The following is a 19,037-nucleotide window of genomic DNA, read 5'->3' as shown; positions in this document are numbered from 1 at the left end:
TCTGATGGTGGCGCTCAAGTTCGTGATGCTCTCCTCTAGGGCTGCCACATTCCTGTCGATCTCTCTCTCTCTCTTTTTTTTTTTTTTTAACTGAAACAAAACAAAAATTAAAATTAAGGAAAGGAACTAAAAACTAAAAATAAAAAAAGCTTAACGGAAACGAGAATTAAAGGAAAGAAGAACAAAGCAAAAAAATTAAAAGGGAAAGAAAGTCGGGTTGCCTCCCGATAAGCGCCATTATTTAATGTCGTCGGCTCGACTCTCGAATGCTCAAAAGATGCCCGGAACAAACAGCGAAACAGACTCCGCTGGAACTAAAGAAGAGGCATCATAGTACGGCTTCAAACGTTGTCCATTCACGGTGAATGTCTTAGCCGTGTCTAAACTGCGAATCTCAAATGCCCCGTTTGGGCAAACAGACTGGATCACGAACGGACCAACCCATTTGGTCTTCAACTTGCCGGGCATTAAACGCAGCTTCGATTGGAACAAGAGTACCTTTTGCCCGACCTTCAATGTATTCCGACTCAGATTCTTGTCATGCCACATCTTGGTGCGCTCTTTGTACCACATGGCTGCATCATATGCTTCAAGACGAAGTTCCTCCAATTCTTGAAGTTGGAATTTTCGTTCCTCTTCACACTTGGGCAAATTCTTATTCACCTCCTTCACGGCCCAATAGGCGCGGTGCTCTAACTCAACCGGCAAGTGGCACATCTTCCCAAAGATTAAACGATATGGTGACATACCAATTGGGGTTTTATAGGCAGTTCGGTACGCCCATAGTGCGTCATCTAGCCTCAAGCTCTAATCCTTTCGAGACGGATTCACCGTTTTCTCCAAAATCTGCTTAACCTCCCGGTTTGAAACTTCGGCTTGCCCATTTGTTTGAGGATGGTAAGGAGTAGCTAATCGATGATGCACACCATATTTCTTCATCAATGCTTCGATGGTGCGGTTGCAGAAGTGCGTCCCCTGATCGCTAATCACTGCTCGAGGTACTCCATACCTAGTAAAAATGTGGGACTTCAAAAACGCAGCAACCACCTTGGCATCATTCGTCTTTGTGGCCTTTGCTTCTACCCATTTTGACACATAGTCAACGGCGAGCAAGATGTAGAGATTTCCGTATGAGCTTGGGAACGGTCCCATGAAATCCATCCCCCACACATCAAATATCTCACAAAAAATCATCGGGACTTGGGGCATCTCATCTCGCTTGGAGATATTTCCGGTCAGTTGACAACGATCACAACTTTTGCAAAATAGATAAGCATCTCTATGCAATGTGGTCCAAAAGAAACCAGAATCAAGTACCTTCCTTGCTGTTCGTTTCGGACCAAAATGACCGCCACAAGCTAGAGAATGGCAGTGTACAAGAATTGCTCGTTGCTCTGCTTCAGGAACGCAACGTCGGATGATTTGATCGGCTCCAACCTTCCACAAATAAGGTTCATCCCAAAGATAATACTTGCACTCACTTCGAAGTTTCATCCGCTGTGCCTTTTTGAACAAAGGTGGGAATATTCCAGAAGTCAAGTAATTGACGATATCGGCAAACCAAGGCTCGGGATCACCCTTGACAACGGCTGAACGTGCTGCTGGCTCGGACAGAGGGCTCTGTTTGGGCAAACAGACAGCCGAACAGGTCTGGATAGCATAAAGATGCTCTTCTGGGAAAGCTTCGTTGATAGGGATCTCATCTTCCCCTTGCTGGACTAAACGACTTAAATGGTCAGCCACATGATTCTCCGCTCCCTTCTTATCCCGAATCTCCCAATCAAACTCCTGCAACAAAAGAATCCATCTAATCAAACGTGGTTTAGACTCCTTCTTTGATAGTAGAAACTTCAATGCGGAATGGTCCGTGTAGACAATTATTTTCGCCCCCAAAAGATATGAACGGAATTTTTCAAAGGCAAAAATAATCGACAACATCTCCTTTTCTGTTGTTGCATAGTTGCATTGGGCGGGATTCAACATCTTTGAAGCATAATAAATTACGTGGCTCTCCTTTCCCATCCTTTGTCCAAGCACTGCACCCACAGCATGGTCACTAGCGTCGCACATGAGCTCAAAAGGAAGGTTCCAGTCAGGTGGTTGCATAATCGGAGCCGTGGTCAACTTGGTTTTCAACAAGTCAAACGCCTGCTTGCAGTCGTCTGTTAGGGCAAACGGAACATCATTCTGCAGCAGATGTGTCAATGGTTGCGCGATCTTTGCGAAATCCTTGATGAATCGTCTGTAGAATCCAGCGTGACCAAGAAAACCTCGAATCTCCTTCACATTTGTAGGATATGGCAGCTTCGCTATCAAATCCACCTTTGCCTTGTCCACTTGAATCCCCTTTTCTGAAACAACATGGCCTAAAACGATGCCCTCCTTGACCATAAAATGACACTTTTCAAAATTCAAGATCAGATTCTTCTCTACACAACGTGTCAAAACCTTCTCCAAGTTGTCAAGGCAGCCCTCAAACGATGCTCCATAAACTGTAAAATCGTCCATAAAGATCTCGATGCTCTTCTCGATCAAATCAGAAAAAATACTCATCATACATCTTTGGAAAGTGCCGGGTGCATTGCACAATCCAAACGGCATCCTCTTGCAAGCATATGTTCCAAACGGGCAGGTGAAGGTAGTCTTCGCTTGATCTTCTTGGTTGACATGAATTTGAAAATAGCCACTATACCCATCCAAGAAGCAAAAGAATGATTGTCCAGCCAGGCGCTCCAACATCTGATCAATGAATGGTAGAGGAAAGTGGTCCTTGCGAGTGGCTGCATTTAACTTTCGGTAATCGATGCACATCCGCCATCCAGTCACAAGACGCATCGGCACCAACTCATTCTTCTCGTTCTCAACCACTTGCAACCCCGACTTCTTTGGAACCATGTGAATCGGGCTGACCCACTTGCTGTCAGAGATAGGATAAATGATTCCTAAAGCGAGAAGCTTTAGAATCTCCTTAAGCACGATCTCCCTCATGTTCGGATTCAACTTCCTCTGCGGATCTCTAACAGGCTTAGCATCTGGCTCCATCAAGATGTAGTGTTGGCACACGTCAGGACTTATACCAGTGATGTCCGCTAGTGTCCACCCAATCGCCTTCTTGTGCCTCTTAAGCACTGTGATCAACTGTTGCTCCTGGCTTGCGGTCAGATCGCTGCTAATGATGACTGGAAGAGTATCGGCATCCCCCAAGTAGACATACTTCAAATTCTGAGGTAGAGGCTTGAGCTCCAGTTCAGGTGGCTTCTCATCGGATCTTAGTGGTCTGTCGTATGGTGTCTGTTTGGGCAAACAGACCTGGCTTCCCGAACTGACCACCTCCGGTTGTGCATAAAGAGACATGATGGCCTCCTTGACCTCTGCATCGTTCATCCCTTGAGCATCAAAATATGTCCAACTCTTGATCATAGTGAGCTCCAACTTATCCTGCATGAATTCGGTCTCAAGAAATTCTTGGACGAGAGGGTCAATCACATCAATAGAATAAGCATTTTCAGCGTCATTAGGAGTTTTCATGGCATCATCCATACTAAAAGTGTATTTCTCCCCATGATAATCCAGACAAATTGTGCCATTACTAACATCTATGATTGACTTTGCAGTTCTTAGGAACGGACGACCTAAAAGGACTCCCGTTGAACCCTTAGATTGCACTCCACTCATCCTCACCACATAGAAATCAGCAGGATAAACAAAATTATTCACACTCACAAGAACATTCTCAAGTAAACCCTCGGGATAAACACAAGACCTATCGGCTAACTGAATGACTACTCTAGTATCTACCAATTCTACACCCGACAATCTATTGTAGACAGTGAGAGGCATAACATTGATAGACGCTCCTAAGTCACACATAGCATGCTCGATCCTAGTATCACCAATGTAAATGGGAAGAGAAAACATACCAGGATCGTTCCATTTGGCGGGCAACTCCTTCTTGAGTGCAGCTGAAACGTTCTCGCCCATCACAATCTTTCCAGTTGCCTTGGACTTTCCAGCTATGAAGTCCTTCACAAATTTCCCAAAAGGAGGAATTTTCAGTGCTTGCAAGAATGGAAGATTCACTTCAAGTTTGCCGAAGATCTTCACAAAATCGATGAGCTCCTCTTCCGGCTTCTTCCTCGCCAACCTTCCTGGAAAGGGGACTGATGTTGCAGCCTTGGGATCATGTAAGCTCAACGGTTTAGAGACCTCGGTCTGCTCCTCTTCGTTGGATTCAAGTGCTGCTCCTTTCCCCTTCTGCTCAGCTGTCGGCCCCTTGCTCTGTTTGGCCAAACGGGGCTGTTCTGCCTGCTGAATGATCGAATCCTTTGCGCCAACAGAACGCTCGAATTCCTCCACACGAAATTCGAGTCCAGAATCTTCCTGCGGTCCATCTTGAGAGTTCTGGGTTGTCGGTCCGTCCAACTCTGTACCGCTCCTCAAGGTGATCTTGTTGACATTCTCCTTGGGATTCACATGAACTTGAGATGGCAAAGCTCCATTATTTCCCTTAAGCTGATTCATGGATGTGGTGAGTTGAGACATCTGACGGGATAGTCCTTCGATTTGCACCTTCTGCTCGGCTTGAGATTGTTGAAGCTGTTGCACATTATTTTGCAGGAATTGCTGGTTGCCAATCAAATCTGCCATCATCTCCTCAAGTGACTTGCCTTGCTTCTCGGGAGGATGTTGCTGAGCTTGTGGAGCTTGATACCCCGTCCTTTGATGTGGAGGACGGTAGTTTTGCTGCTGTGGCTGCTGCATCGTTGGTGGTTGCTTCGGCTCGGGATCTCTCCATCGGAAATTGGGATGGTTTATCCATGGAGCATTGTGATTGCTCGCGTACTGGTCCCATTTGGGCAAATGGGGCAGTGGCGCGTCACAGCTGTAAAAATTGTGGGAAGAATTGGCATGGGCTTGATACTCTTCCTCATCCCCTGTGCATTGCAAACTCGTGTGGCCTGAATTACTGCATGCTCCACATGGCTTTTCTATCGGTTGTCCAGCAGTTGCAACCTTCTCCACCACAGTACTTAACATTCTCTCCAATTTCCCCATCCTTGCTTCGAACTTTTCCTCAAAATCTAATGAACTAGCTTGAGCAGCTTTCTTGAGCAGTTGGATGCGCGGCTCCTCATATTCCCTCGTAGCTTCCACCAAGTGTTGAATTAATCTTTTGGCTTCACTCACCGTGTTTTGGGAAAATCCCCTTCCACTTGCTGAGTTCACCAAATTCTTAGTGTCAACAGTCATCCCTTGGTAGAAATACTGCAACAAGTCACCCTCGGAAAACTTGTGGTTTGGGCAACTATCCACCAATCTCCTAAATCTGGTCCAGTAGGTGCTTAACGATTCATCATACTCCTGCTTTGCACCACTGATCTCCTTCTTTAGCGCGTTCGTCTTGGTGGGAGGGAAAAAATGCTCCAGGAATAGCCTTTTCATCTCCGCCCATGTAGTGATAGAATACGGTGGGAGACTCGCGAACCAAGAGTTCGCCTCTGCTGTCATGGTGAAGGGAAAAGCAGCTAATCTGAAGTGTTCCTCCGTTACATCAGTGGGGCGCTTCTGTACCTTGCAGATCTTGATGAATTCGCTCAAGAAATTGTATGGATCTTCTCCTTTCTTCCCGTAGTACTTAGGAAGAACATTAAGCAATCCAAGCTTAATTTCTATAGCAGTAGCAGCCGCCGGCATCCGGATCGGAGTTGGGGGGTCATCAGCTTCGTAGCTGGAGAGATCGCACAGTCTCGGATCGTCAGCCATGTCACTCTCAGTACTTGCAACCGAAATTGAGTCGGTTTCTTCTTCAAAGTCTGATTCTGTCTCTGAGTCGTGGTCTGTTTGGGCAAACGGAACCTCTTCAGCAGCGACAGAACCGGGTTTCTCCTCGACAAACTGCTCCGGTCGAACGGGAAGGTCAGCCTGCGAATCCAGCAGATCCAGTAGCTTCCTCGCCTTCGCCTCCTTCCTTAGCTTCTTCGCGGTCTTCTCAATTTCACTATCGTAGAGAAGGTTCGGCTTGGACGATCTGCTCATAAACAAGGAAAATTAAAAAAAAAATAGACAAAGGAAAAAGAATTAATTAACACCGCTACCCGGCAACGGCGCCAATTTGGTGGACGTCGTATACCACCAAAATAATTCCTGCAGAATTACCAAAATAAATTAATACAATGGCAAGCAGGGTCGATCCCACAGAGAGCAGTTAAAACCATTCAAATCCCTAAATCTATAAAAACGGTGATGCCACCACGCCTTAATTTTGAAGAAAATATTAATTAACTAAGAAAAGCAAATTAAATCAAATAAAAATTACTCTTGAATTAAATCAATTAAAAAGGTAATTCGGCTCAAATAAATCCACACTAATTTAATCTCTGATCCTTGACGCAATAATTAATTAATCCCTATTAACCAATTAGTTATAGGATACCGTGATACGCACTGACATACCCCAATTCCTACTTACTGTGTCGATAGACAGCTAGATACGCTAGTCTTGTCTATTTCCCTTATTAAAATATAACCTAGCTGGATACGCCAGTCTTAGATTTAATATTCTAATAGCATTAAGTTGAAGGAACCCAATTTATACCAATTATCCTAGATACGCTAGTAATAATTAATATACCAATTAATTCCTACTACGAACATGGTAGTTTTGTCACTAATCAACCCTATTCCAACAATTACGGATTGGAGGTGCTAATTGACTATAATCCAATTAAACCTAAGTTGATCAAGCTTAAATAAAATTGGAATTATCTTTAAACCTAGGAATTAATTGAAATTAATAGAAATTAATTTTAAAACCAATTAGGTCTCACAGATTATTAAATTAGAGTTTCATTATTATCGCCGAATTAAAAGAATTAGCTACTCATGCTTAAAATAAAAACAATCAAATAAATAAAAATAAACATACTGAAATATGCGAATAAAGCAGAGAAATAAATTGCAAGAAATAAATCAAACTTGAATTATCCCAATACTTGGCTGCTTCCTTTGTTTCCAATCCAGCCGCGATCAACAGTTAAGTGAACAAGAATGAAAACTAAAACAAACTTGGAATCAATTGACAAAACACGTAAGCACAAATTGCATGAAAGAAAAGATTGCATGAAAAATTCTTAAGAGAAAAAACGTCTGCACTCAAAATTAAAAGCAAAGGTGTTTGTTTCCTAATCAAAAGTCAACCTATAACTAAAGTGTCCCACAAGTCATAAATTGCGGCTGAATAAAATAAACTAAGAGTCCTCCCTAATCAAAATACTAGCAATTAACCTAAGTGGCCGAACACCCATAATTAACGTGGGTTTCGGCCTTTTCAAAACTAAAGCCCAAAAAAGCTTAATTAAAAGAGTATTAGGCTTAAATAAATTACAAGATAAATATTTCCAAAGTCCAAATCTCTAAATCTCTCCAAAATTTTCATCAACTTCTTCGACAATTCTCGACTTTCACAACTTCTTCCATCCACGAGCATCCATCTCCAATTCATCTAAATTCTGCGCCAAAATGTCACAAACCATGTAAAATCATATAAAATCATGGCGAAACACCCACCAAACTAAATAGCTAAAATACACACATCAAAGACTTCTAGGAATAAAATGAGGATTTGAAGCATTATGTGGAAAATTATTTATTTGTTTTTGTGAATCAATTTTTGTTGAAATATGATCTATTTGTTCGGCGATGGTTTGTAAGATTTGATTTGAATAATTATTTTGTTCGTGGAGTTTTTTGATATCACTCATTTTTGGACCATCTTCTCCGTCTCTTCCAGTACGAAATGGAGTAGCAGATATTTCTCCATTAGGAATTTGTATTTTGATATTTTGTAGAGGAGGATGAATGGAAGTTAAAATAGAACCAGTAGCTAATTTCCATTTTTTATAAAGGTTTGTTTGAACATTTATTTGATCCAGATTGTAGACATTATTAATATCATTAAGCTGACAGTATCCTTGAAACCAATCTAAAATTGGAATATTAGATTTTAATTTATGTAATCCTTTTATCCATTCAATTTGAAGTTTATCTCTTAAAGGTTTTTCTAGTTTTAAAAACCATTCTTTTCTTTCAATTTCTTCTGGATCATTGAATTCTTTTTCAAGGTAATTGAAATTAATAGAGAAATTCATATTAGAAATCATATTGATTTGATCTTCCATTTGAGAAATAGTAGGAGATCCTACTTGATGTGTTTCTTCTTCAGTTTGATAACTAGTCGAAGGAATTGGAGATTTGTAATTAACTTTAATATTAGGATAATTAAATTTAGAACTTTCAGAAAATGAATTTCTTGATGAGACTTCTTGAATACGTATTGAGGATTTTCTTTGTTCTCTATATGAATTAAACCTTAGAAGAATTCTCCCGTCATCATCTTCTTCAATCTCAGAGACTTCTCGTTTTTCAATTCCTCTTGGTATTTGAGGATTTTGAATTATGAATTCATTAGGAATTGTTATTTCATTCCATTTAAGTCTTTTAGGAACAAAAGTTGGAGTGAATCTAAATTTTGGATTTAAATGAGATGACATAACTCTAAAGTAAACTCGATATATGACAGCAAAATTTTTACAAAGATTCTTAAATTCATCTCCTTGAAGGTGAATATCAAGAATTAAAGAATCAAGAATTAAAGGATCCGTGAGATCTATGGAATAATTAGGGGCACAGTTGAAATAAATAGGACCATTACAAACATTGGTTTGAATCATTGCTAATAAAGATGATTTATACTTCTTTAATCTATTATCTCTAAGGGCAAGATAAACAGGAGCATCAACTCCAATATGAAATAAGGGTTTGACTGCTACTTGAATTAACCCGAAATGAATATATCTATAACTCTTTTTTATATATTTTCTTATAGAAACTTTTGAAAGTAGTTGCATACTTTGAAACTCTTCTTGAAGAGAAATGGTTCCTTCATGAGTTTTAATAGAAAAAGCAGTTTTGAAATCAAATGTTCTGATTTGATACATAGATTCTATTGGTTGTTCAGGAATAGTCCAATTTGAATAATTATTTTCTTAATTATTTGGTTGATTAATTTTAATATATACATGTTGAATGTTGTATCAATCTACCCAAAATACACAGACATTCTTATTTGGAATTTCAAAATTTAATTACGAGTAAATTCATTAAATTAGATTTATTAAGAAGTAATTCATTTTTTGAGACGATTTATTTGAATATTTATGTGTTGAAAGTCTTGTCAAATTGCTCAAATTATAAATAAATAAATAAATAAATAAATAATAATAATAATAATAATTATTATTATTATTATTATTATTATTATTATTATTATTATTATTATTATTATTATTATTATTTGTTTTGCATTAATTACAATAAATTATACTCCACATATTAATCAAGAATATACTCATTAAAATATCTTTTAAATATTCTTTTTTGCTATATAATAAAATAGGTTGCTGGAGTTAAAATTGAATCTGCCTATTTCATTATTATTAAAGATATTGTATTAGAGCATCCGCATTGGGGGTTCCTTGATAGCCTACTTGATAGTGTTTGTGTTATTGAGTAGGTAGTGATGCATTGGGGTTCTTTGATAGCCTACTTGATAATATTAGTTTTGATTTTATGTTTTTCATTTAAATTTTATTGCATAATTTAAATAGCATATTTTTGTAATAGTTAAATACTGGATTAAACATAAAATTTAAAATTACTTAAAACATAAAAAAAATACATAAAAATTTAAAAATACCTAAAAAATACATAAAAATTTAAAAAAACCTAAAACATCATTAAAATCACATAATTAAAAGCCTAGGATAGACCACGACGCCTGAGCACGTCGGCGACCATGGACGCGTGCAATGCACGTTGTGCGTCCGTCATGTGCGTCGTATCCGTGTTCAGGAGCTGCATATCGAGCTCCCTCTCCCGGATATCGTTCCTCCGCTGGTACTGGGCGGTGAATGCCCTCATCTGCGCGTCATTCCTATCCAACCTCTCCACAATTTCTGGTGGAGGATCCGAGCTCGTATGCGACGCTGCTGCCTTCCCTTTCCCTTTGGCCGCCGCCTTGTTGCCAATGGGCCGGGCAGAAGAGATCTCCTCGCCCGACGCCGAGGTGGTGAAGCCGCCCTCCTCCGTAGTCTTTGTCCTCTTGGAGGCATGCACGTCTCCAAAGAGGTACATCGACTTGAACTTGGGATTGTTCCGGAGAACTCTCCACGCGTTCCAGAAATTGAAGGAGGCCCTGTGTGGGCTTCGAGCCTTGAAGATGGTTTGGGCCTTTTCACGAATTATATCATCCGAATGACCGGACGGCCAATTGTTGCGCGTCTCCACCCAAACAGCTTCCCAGAGACGCACATCTGCGCTCACCCGGGACCAGTGGCCTTGAAGTTGCTTGATCTTAAGGTCGACGCCGAGGATGGGGTTCACACGTTCGCGGATCCGGCCCCAATATGCCTCTCCCTTCTGATCCGTCCCACGAATCGAGTCGTTGGTCTCCTCCGCCCAAATTTGGACGATGAGATCCGTATGCTCGGGAGCATACGTATGACGGTACCTAGCGGCCTTGCCGTGCTTGATTTTGGTGGCCATTTCCTTCCTCCGGCCGCCTTTCTTTGGTGGGGATACACTCTGCTGAGCACTGACCGGTTCCTCCTCGGGCGGGCTCTCCTCCAAGTTGATTCCTCCCATATCAGGATGATAATCGGAGGAGAGATCGGGGCACCAATTTGGATCGTAGAAAGGGTTGTGTGGATCCATGGCGGAGAAAATTGTAGGAGAAGAAGAGGTGTGAAGAGAAGAAAATTGGAGAAGAAGAGGTGTGAAGAGAAGAAGGAAGAAGGTGGGGTGTTTTAAAGAAGAGAAGAAGGAAAAAAAAAATAATAATAATAATGAAAACGGTCGGTCAAAGGTGCGGAAACCGAGGAGCTGCAGTCAAAATTCGAATAAAATTCGAATTTTCGAATTTTTCCTTTTTTTTTAAATTGGGCGCGTGCATTGCACGCGCCATCTCCTCCGCCCTTCGAGCATACTCGATAACTCGAGGAGTCCTCGAGGAGCTCCACGCCGCATCGCCCTCCTCGACGCCCTCCCTCTCCTCGAGTACCCGCGATGCGGGTGCTCTTATAGCTCCGAACAGCGGGAGATTCTTTAAAAGAAAGAGATTCCCATTCAAGTAAAATCTAAATAATGTTTTCAGATAATATTTTCTCTATATTTAATATATTGTTTGGAAAGTGCATAAAAACAAGTAATGTATCGAAAACGGATTATTGTCGGAAAATATTCATAATTATCCATTTTTTGATTTATAATATAATCTTATAATGTAATTAAAAAATACATTAATTTTCAAATTATTTTCAATTATGACATAATTTAAATTTCTGTCAAATGCCACAAAATCATCAGTTAAAAAACGACACTAGCTTCATTAGTATAACTATGTATCTTGTGTGGCAACCGACCATTTTGAGTCACGCTGGAGTTCCAATTGCCAACTAAAATTTTATTTGACAAAAAAACAAATTATGTTACAATTGCGATTAAATTAAAAATTAGTAATATATTTTTTAATTAAATTATAAAGTTATGTTATAAACGAAAAATTAGCAAATTATAAATATTTTACGGTAAATAACCCTCATTGAAAATACGGAGGCAAAAGGGTTGTTTTGACTTAAGAATGTACAATATTATTTCAATATTAATATATCGATGAGTAAGTGAGAGAGTGAAAGTGATATTAAAGCTTCTCCCTTCCCTTCCCTGCCATGGCGACGCCGCTGCTTCAGAAACCCTCAATCCAGAAGCTTTGATACCATCCATTTTGCAGGCAAGTCGTTCATCATTTCCCAACACATCTTCTATTTCTATTAAAACATGATTGCAGTTGCACGCAGGAATCTCTCTTGTTTATTTGTAAACACTAATTCATTTCTCTGCAACTCCAATGCTCATCTCTTCCCGTCAATCCATTTCTTCTCCACTTGGAGGGTGAAAAACCTAATCCCTAACCCTAAAATCTACGATCTATTGGTCAACAAACACCAATTTCCTCCTGATTTAGCTTCACTAGCTTCATCGGGTTTACCTAAATCTAGAAGCCCCTTAAGAGTTGATACATTATTGTTATTCCTCAAAGAGAATAGCTTTACGGCTACTCAGCTGCAGAAACTCGTCATATGTTATCCTCGAATTCTAGGGTTTACCATTGAGAGCATTAATTTCAAATTCAAGGTATTCCAAAATTTGGGCCTTTCCCCCAAGGAGATTGCCAAGATAATATCCGGTCGTACGTCTATTTTACATTCAAGTTATGAGAATGGGATCATTCCCAAATTATCAACGCTAAAGTGCTTGCTGGGATCCGATCATGATGTGGCCAGACTTTTGATACGATGCAGCTGGTTTCTGTCAGCCGATTTGGAGAAAACCTTAATGCCAAATATGGAAATCTTGAAGAGCTATAGCATACCAATGGAGCGTATCCTTTATTTTCTCCATCTTCGCCCGAGATGTTTCGTGGTCAAGCCGGATATTTTGCAGAAATCTGTAGTCAGGGCTATAGAATTTGGGGTCCCTTGGACTTCAGGCGTTTTTATCCAAGCTGTGAGTCTTTTCACTCATACGAGTAAAGGAATGTGGGAAGTCAAGGTGCAAATGATCCGCGATTTGGGATTTTCTGATGATGATATACTCACAATATTTAGGAAGCAACCATTAGTTTTTGCACAAACTGAGGAGAAAATGAAGAACGTCGTAGAGCATCTGCTTGCTACCGGTAGGTACAAGATATCGAGCATTGTCACTTGTCCAGCGGCACTCGGGTACAGTGTGAAGAAGAGGATTGAGCCACGGTTGCAAATACTTAGACTCTTGGAAAGTAGGAGTCTGATTGAAAAGTGGCCAAAACTTTCAGCTGTTGCTACATTAACAGAGGATAGATTTTTTGACAGATTCGTTAAGCCTTACTGTGATGAGATTGGCGAAGAACACATCACAAAGATATATGTGGAAGGCAGAAAAAGATGAAGCTTTGTAAGCAGATACTTAAAGAACTTGTATGAAGTTCTAATGCTGAAAGTTGGTAGTTGCTTTTGCCTTTGCAATCGGAAGCTCAAAGTTTTGTTCCATGTTGATGAAGTTGGGGAAGGCCTTGAGCTAGCTAAAGAAGCCATGGTGATTCAGATGGATTGTTAGTTTATATTCTAAACTTTCTTGTATTGGATGCATTTTGAAGCAATTGCAGTAGAGTTGGAGGTGACTGGAATCAGCTGAGTTCAGAAGAATGAATGTGAATTTTTTTTTGTAGATCAGTAGGCGAAATATGCTGATGTGAATCCTTGTGGCCTTTGCCACTGTTTCTCGATTTCTCATCCAATTAATGGAACTTACTTCTATTTCTCAAGACTTGTGGTTGGAAATGCTCTCAGTCATAGAGTAGAATTGTTAGCTTTTGGTACATACTAGTAGTATTTGCACTTGTGTAATGAAAGAAAACATAATTTATACTTTTAAAAAGTTGATACTAATGTAATTATCATATTTATAAATATATCCCTCCGCTCACCAAAAATAGTCCTAAAGGTGGACGACACGAATTTTAATAAAAATAGTTATTATATTGTGAGTGGAGAAAAAATACATTTAAAAAGTACTAGTGTTTATGATGATAATTAATTGTCTTGTGAATGGAGAATAGAACCCACCATGTGATAGAATGTTTGCAAAAATAGAAAAAGATTGATTTTTGGGGACATCCCAAAATAACAAAAAGAAACTATTGTTTGCAAAAATGGAAATGGATTGATTTTTGTGGACATCTCAAAATAATAAAAAAAAAGACTATTTTTTGTAAACGGAGGGAGTAACAAAATTATTTTTAACTGAATGTATTTAAACTTAATATTGAAAAAATAAAAATAAATTACAATAACAAAATTTGAAATTTAAAAAAATAATAATAAAAATAAAATTTAAACACAAATTTATTCAGAAAAAATGAAAGAGGATAAAGAAACTTTTTAGATTTTAATCTTTAATAATATAATTTTTATATTTTAATAAAATATTTACATAATATATAATATCAAATTAAAGCTCTTATCAGGATCTTTAATTTAATATACATATTAAGTATTTTATAATTAATCGAATTTCATAATTTTAGAAAGAAATAAAATAAAAATAAAAAAGAAAATAAAACAAAAAAAGATATAATTTACAAATATACCTTCAACTTTATTATAACTACAAAATTACAATTTAATTTTGAAATCAATTTGAAATTAGCTTCAAATTGAAATTTTGACTTTTTAATATAGTATAAATATGTGTGTGTGTGTTTTTTCTTCATGGATACTCAAATGAATGTATAAATATTTGTATAATTATTATTATAAACATGTTAGCAACAAAAATACCAACAATTCTATGTTAGCAACAAGGATACACCATAGCTGTTGAGAGTTGAATGCTGATGTTACGATTTTGCCCTTGCATATTTCAGTATTTACAATTTTGCAGTATTTTCCCATTATGAAATTTGGTTTTCATTATTTTTATGGCAGACTTTACATTAGAGTAAGAACTTTTACACGTTTCTAAATTTTCAAATAAATTATAAATTTCACTCTTTTTATTTGCTAAAAAAGTGCATTATATATTCAAATCTAATTGAACAACGTGAAAAAGTCAATTAAAAATCAAACTTCCATATCATTAAATTAATTGCAAATCTAGCAAGTTCAATGCGTCGTCTTAATAGTGTATGTTCTTTTTCATCAAAGCTCCAGTACTGGTTGTCCGACGAAGGTGCCCCTATCAATAACAATACTTTTCAGTTATGTACAATAATAAAATTGATAATATAGGTGTAAGATTAAAGGCTTTTTGTCTTAAAATAATTACAATTAACAACACTACACTTAAAAAAGTATTCTATCTGTCCCATTAATCTTGTCATGTTTTTATTATTTATAATGATTTCACATTACAAATAATATTGGTCCCACATCTTTACACACTTTTACAACAATAATTTAACTCTTCTTAATAACCGCGTCCAAAAAAATGGGACAAACGTAATGGAATGGAGGGAGTAATAGATTTATTTATCTGCTCAATATATTATTTATCAAATATTTCTTAAAACTCGTGTTTTTTGCCAAATGAAATATTTATGAAGGATAGAGAGAGTACAAAATAGCTCAGCCCAGCCCAGTCCAGCCCAAAAGAGAAATGTGAGGCCCAATACTTACTCTTGGACTGTGAATAAAAAGGCAACACGACCTAGTTAGTTCTCAACAAAAATAAAAAAGGGGTTATGGCCAAAAAATACATGAGCTTTTAAAAAAATTGCAATTTCCACCTAACTTTCAATTAAGCTAAAACCTACGTGAATTTATATTTTTGTTGCAATTTTCACCTAAGTTTGACTTTCAACGAAATTAGAGCTTAATTGACAGTCGAAATTAAGTCAAATATACTAAATTTTACTTTGTTAGACCTTCGATCTTCTAAATACTCATCATCATCAGAAGTTAGACAAAAATCAGGTGAAATTCTGATTGTCAATTAAGTTCTAATTTAGTTGAAAGTCAACTTAGGTGAAAATTGCAACAAAAATATAAATTCATGTATATTTTGGCTTAATTGAAAGTTCAGGTGAAAATTGTAACTTTTTTTAAATTTCATGTATTTTTTTTGTCATAATCCCAATAAAAAATATTAAGTGGAGAAAACTGAGACTATTTTGCTACGGCGGCGCCGCCGCTTCAGAAACCCTCAATTTAGAAGCTTTCAATCCGTCCATTTTGCAGGCGAGTCGTTTATCATTTCCCAATACAAGTTCTATTTCTATCAAACATGATTGCAATTGCACGCAGGAATCTCTCCTGTTTATTTGCAAACCCTAATTCATTTCTCTGCAACTCCAATGCTCATTTCTTCCCGTCAATCCATTTCTTCTCCACTTGGAGGGTGGAAAACCCTAACCCTGAAATCCACGATCTATTGCTCAACAAATACCAATTTCATCCTGTTTTAGCTTCACTAGCTTCATCGGGTTTACCTAAATCTAGTTGCCCCATAAGAGCTGATTCAGTAGTGTCATTCCTCAAAGAGAATGGTTTTACGGCTACTCAGCTGCAGAAAGTCGTCGCATATTTTGATTATCGAGTTCTAGGGTTTACTATTGAGACCATGAATTTCAAATTCAATGTATTCCGAAATTTAGGCCTTTGCCCCAAGGGGATTGCCAAGATAATATCCGAAAATCCGGTTATTTTACATTCAAATTATGAGAAAAGGATCATTCCCAGACTATCGACGCTAAAGCGCTTGCTGGGATCCGATCATGATGTGGCCAGACTTTTGAAACGACGCAGCCATTTTCTGTTAATCAATTTGGAGGAAACCTTATTGCCAAATATGGAAATCTTGAAGAGCTATAGCATTCCAATGGAGCTTATCCGTCTTCATTTACTCCAACTTCGCCCGAGATTTTTCTTGCTCGATCCGGATACTGTGCGGAGATCTGTAGTCTGGACCATAGAATTTGGGATCCCTCATACTTCAGCTGTTTTTATCCAAGCTGCGAATCTTTTTACTCATACGAGTGAAGAGATGTGGGAAGTCAAGGCGCAAACTCTCCGCGATTTGGGATTTTCTGATGATGATATACTCACAATATTTAAGAAGCAACCATCAGTTTTTTCACAATCTGAGGAGAAAATGAAGAATGTCACAGAGCATCTGCTTGCTACCGGTAGGTACAAGATATCGAGCATTGTCACTTGTCCAGTAGCACTCCAGTGTAGTGTGAAGAAGACGCTTGAGCCGCGTCTGCAAATACTTCGACTTTTGGAAAGTATGAGTCTGATTGAAAAGTGGCCATCTCTTTCCGCAGTTGCTAGATTACAAGAGGTTAGATTCTTTGACAGATTCGTTAAGCCTTATTGTGATGAGATTGGCGAAAGAACACATCACAACGATGTATGTCGAGGACTGAAAGAGGCGAAGCTTTGTAAGCAACGATCTTCGTCTTTTGCAATCGGAAGCTCAAGGTTTTGCTCCCTGTCTTGCTGTGAGTTTGAAAGCATAGTGTGATGATGCGGCGTCGGAGGGCTGGTGAAGTTGGGGAAGGCCTTGAGCTAGCTAAAGAAGCCATGGTGATTCAAATGGATTGTTAGAGTTTATATTCTAAACTTTCTTGTATTGGATGCATTTCGAAGCAATTGCATTAGAGTTGGAGGTGACTGGCAATATTGAGTATATGAATTTTTAGTAGATCAGTAGGCGAAATATGCTGTTGTGAATCTTTGTGGCCTTTGCCAGTGTTTCTCAATTAATCATCTCATTAATGGAACTTACCTTCTATTTCTCAATACATGTGGTTGGAAATGCTCTTATTTTGAGTGTGTTAATTGGAAATGGCAGTCATCAGAAATCGAATAATTGAGTAGAATTGTCGATGTGATTTCAGAGACAATAGCATTTGCCGAAGAATTGTTAACGTGATTTCGTAGAGGGTAGCGTTCGTACAATGCATGAATAATGTTTTTATATTTTTAAATTTATATAAAATTAATACCAACTCAATTATCATATTTGTAAATATAATAAAAAAAAATAATTTTGATTGAATATATTTATGGTGAATATTGAAAAAAGCAATTGATCTTATAAAAAAGGCAAAACAAAAATTAAAAATAAAAATAAGATAAACAATGTGTAGTAAAAATAAAAATAAATATTTCTTCCGTCCCTGAAATGGCTTCCTCTTTGAGGACAGAACGAGTTTTAATGAAAAGTTGTAAAGTGTATTAATAGTCGGAAAAAAGTGATATAATTATTATTGAAAGTTATGAAAAGTGTTATAATTAGTATTGGAAGTGGTGAAAAGTGAAAAGTAAAAATAAATAAAGTATTATTAGTGGTGGGGTAGGTGTCCAAAAATGAAAAGAAAAAAAGACGAAGTTATTTGGGGGACGTCCCAAAATAGAAAAAGAGGAAGTTATTTTAGAGCATCCGCAATGGGGTTACATGATAGCTTACATGATAGCCTACTTTATGATGGGGAGACCACATGGTGTAAAGATGTTGCAGTGGGGTTACATGATAGCTTACATAGAATTAATTTTGATAGCTTACATGATAGGCGCGTGCATCACACGCGCCTTACACTATAGAGAAAATGGGCTACACGATAGAACGTGTAGCCCTCGTGTAAGGTGCTTCCGCAACGGTTACACGATAGCACATTTACACGATAGGGCTATCGTGTAAGGGCTATCGTGTAACCATTGTGAGTGCTCTTAGAAACGGAGGGAGTATTTTTTTATGGACACTCAAGTGAATATATAAATATTTGTAGAGAAACAATCTGTAGTAATTATTATTATAAATATGTTAGCAACAAAAATACCAACAATTCTATGTTAGCAACAATATTTTTCGTGTTAAAGCCATAGAAATAACTGAGATAAAAATGGGATAAAACCATCACACAACAGAACTGAGAAATGAAGAAGACTGGTAGTAAATGGAAGGTCTAAAATGATTAGTTAAAAGTTAATTTATGTTACTGATTAAACTACTAATGGGAGACCATAACCTCCACATTTCTTTCTTACTCAGTTTTCCTTTACCATCTAACACTACACCTTCCGCAGCCAAACCTGCTAAATTACAGACATTTCTGACCGGAAAGCCACGTTCAGCGCCACCACTTCTTCTCCGACAAAGATATAAGCTGCACGACTCAGAAACGAGCAACATGAAGATCGTGAGACATACAGATAGCAAGCATTTAGGTTCATACACACCATAGAAAAGAGTTGCAGTTTTAAAGGAATGAGAGGTTAAGGGCACAATAAAAATGGTTCTGCTTCGACTGCCGGTTCCTCCAACTAAGGAAACTAAGCACATTGTACATAACATCTCGATGAAGACGCGTTTAACTACCTATTGAGAAGGTGCTCTAGCATTTTTTCAATATGCCAATATAGGTAAGAACTTCAAAT

The 19,037-nt window shown here is 37.9% G+C and overlaps 3 protein-coding genes across 3 annotated transcripts; 2 read left to right on the top strand and 1 right to left on the bottom strand.

Moving 5' to 3' along the window:
• Positions 1 to 270: 270 nt before the first annotated feature.
• LOC130998753 (uncharacterized) lies at positions 271 to 717 on the bottom strand. The gene has a single exon (XM_057924161.1). The coding sequence runs from the start codon at positions 715 to 717 to the stop codon at positions 271 to 273; it is 447 nt and encodes a 148-aa protein (XP_057780144.1).
• Positions 718 to 11,729: 11,012 nt separating this feature from the next.
• LOC130999358 (uncharacterized) lies at positions 11,730 to 13,269 on the top strand. Its single transcript, XM_057924882.1, has one exon. It carries the CDS (start codon positions 11,893 to 11,895, stop codon positions 13,042 to 13,044), a length of 1,152 nt encoding a protein of 383 aa, XP_057780865.1. The 5' UTR covers positions 11,730 to 11,892; the 3' UTR covers positions 13,045 to 13,269.
• A 1,911-nt stretch (positions 13,270 to 15,180) lies between these two features.
• Positions 15,181 to 17,399, top strand: LOC130999353 (uncharacterized). Its single transcript, XM_057924879.1, has 2 exons — positions 15,181 to 15,254; positions 15,752 to 17,399. Exon 2 carries the CDS (start codon positions 15,880 to 15,882, stop codon positions 17,119 to 17,121), a length of 1,242 nt encoding a protein of 413 aa, XP_057780862.1. The 5' UTR covers positions 15,181 to 15,254; positions 15,752 to 15,879; the 3' UTR covers positions 17,122 to 17,399.
• Positions 17,400 to 19,037: the final 1,638 nt, after the last annotated feature.

Source organism: Salvia miltiorrhiza, chromosome 8 (genome assembly GCF_028751815.1).
Source record: "Salvia miltiorrhiza cultivar Shanhuang (shh) chromosome 8, IMPLAD_Smil_shh, whole genome shotgun sequence".
Classification (NCBI taxonomy): domain Eukaryota; kingdom Viridiplantae; phylum Streptophyta; class Magnoliopsida; order Lamiales; family Lamiaceae; genus Salvia; species Salvia miltiorrhiza.
This window is presented reverse-complemented; position numbering and strand designations above follow the sequence as displayed.

Bases quoted from the DNA above. Each gene is read 5' to 3' on its own strand.
- LOC130998753 (XM_057924161.1), bottom strand. From the start codon at position 717: ATGTGCCACTTGCCGGTTGAGTTAGAGCACCGCGCCTATTGGGCCGTG.
- LOC130999358 (XM_057924882.1), top strand. From the start codon at position 11,893: ATGATTGCAGTTGCACGCAGGAATCTCTCTTGTTTATTTGTAAACACT.
- LOC130999353 (XM_057924879.1), top strand. From the start codon at position 15,880: ATGATTGCAATTGCACGCAGGAATCTCTCCTGTTTATTTGCAAACCCT.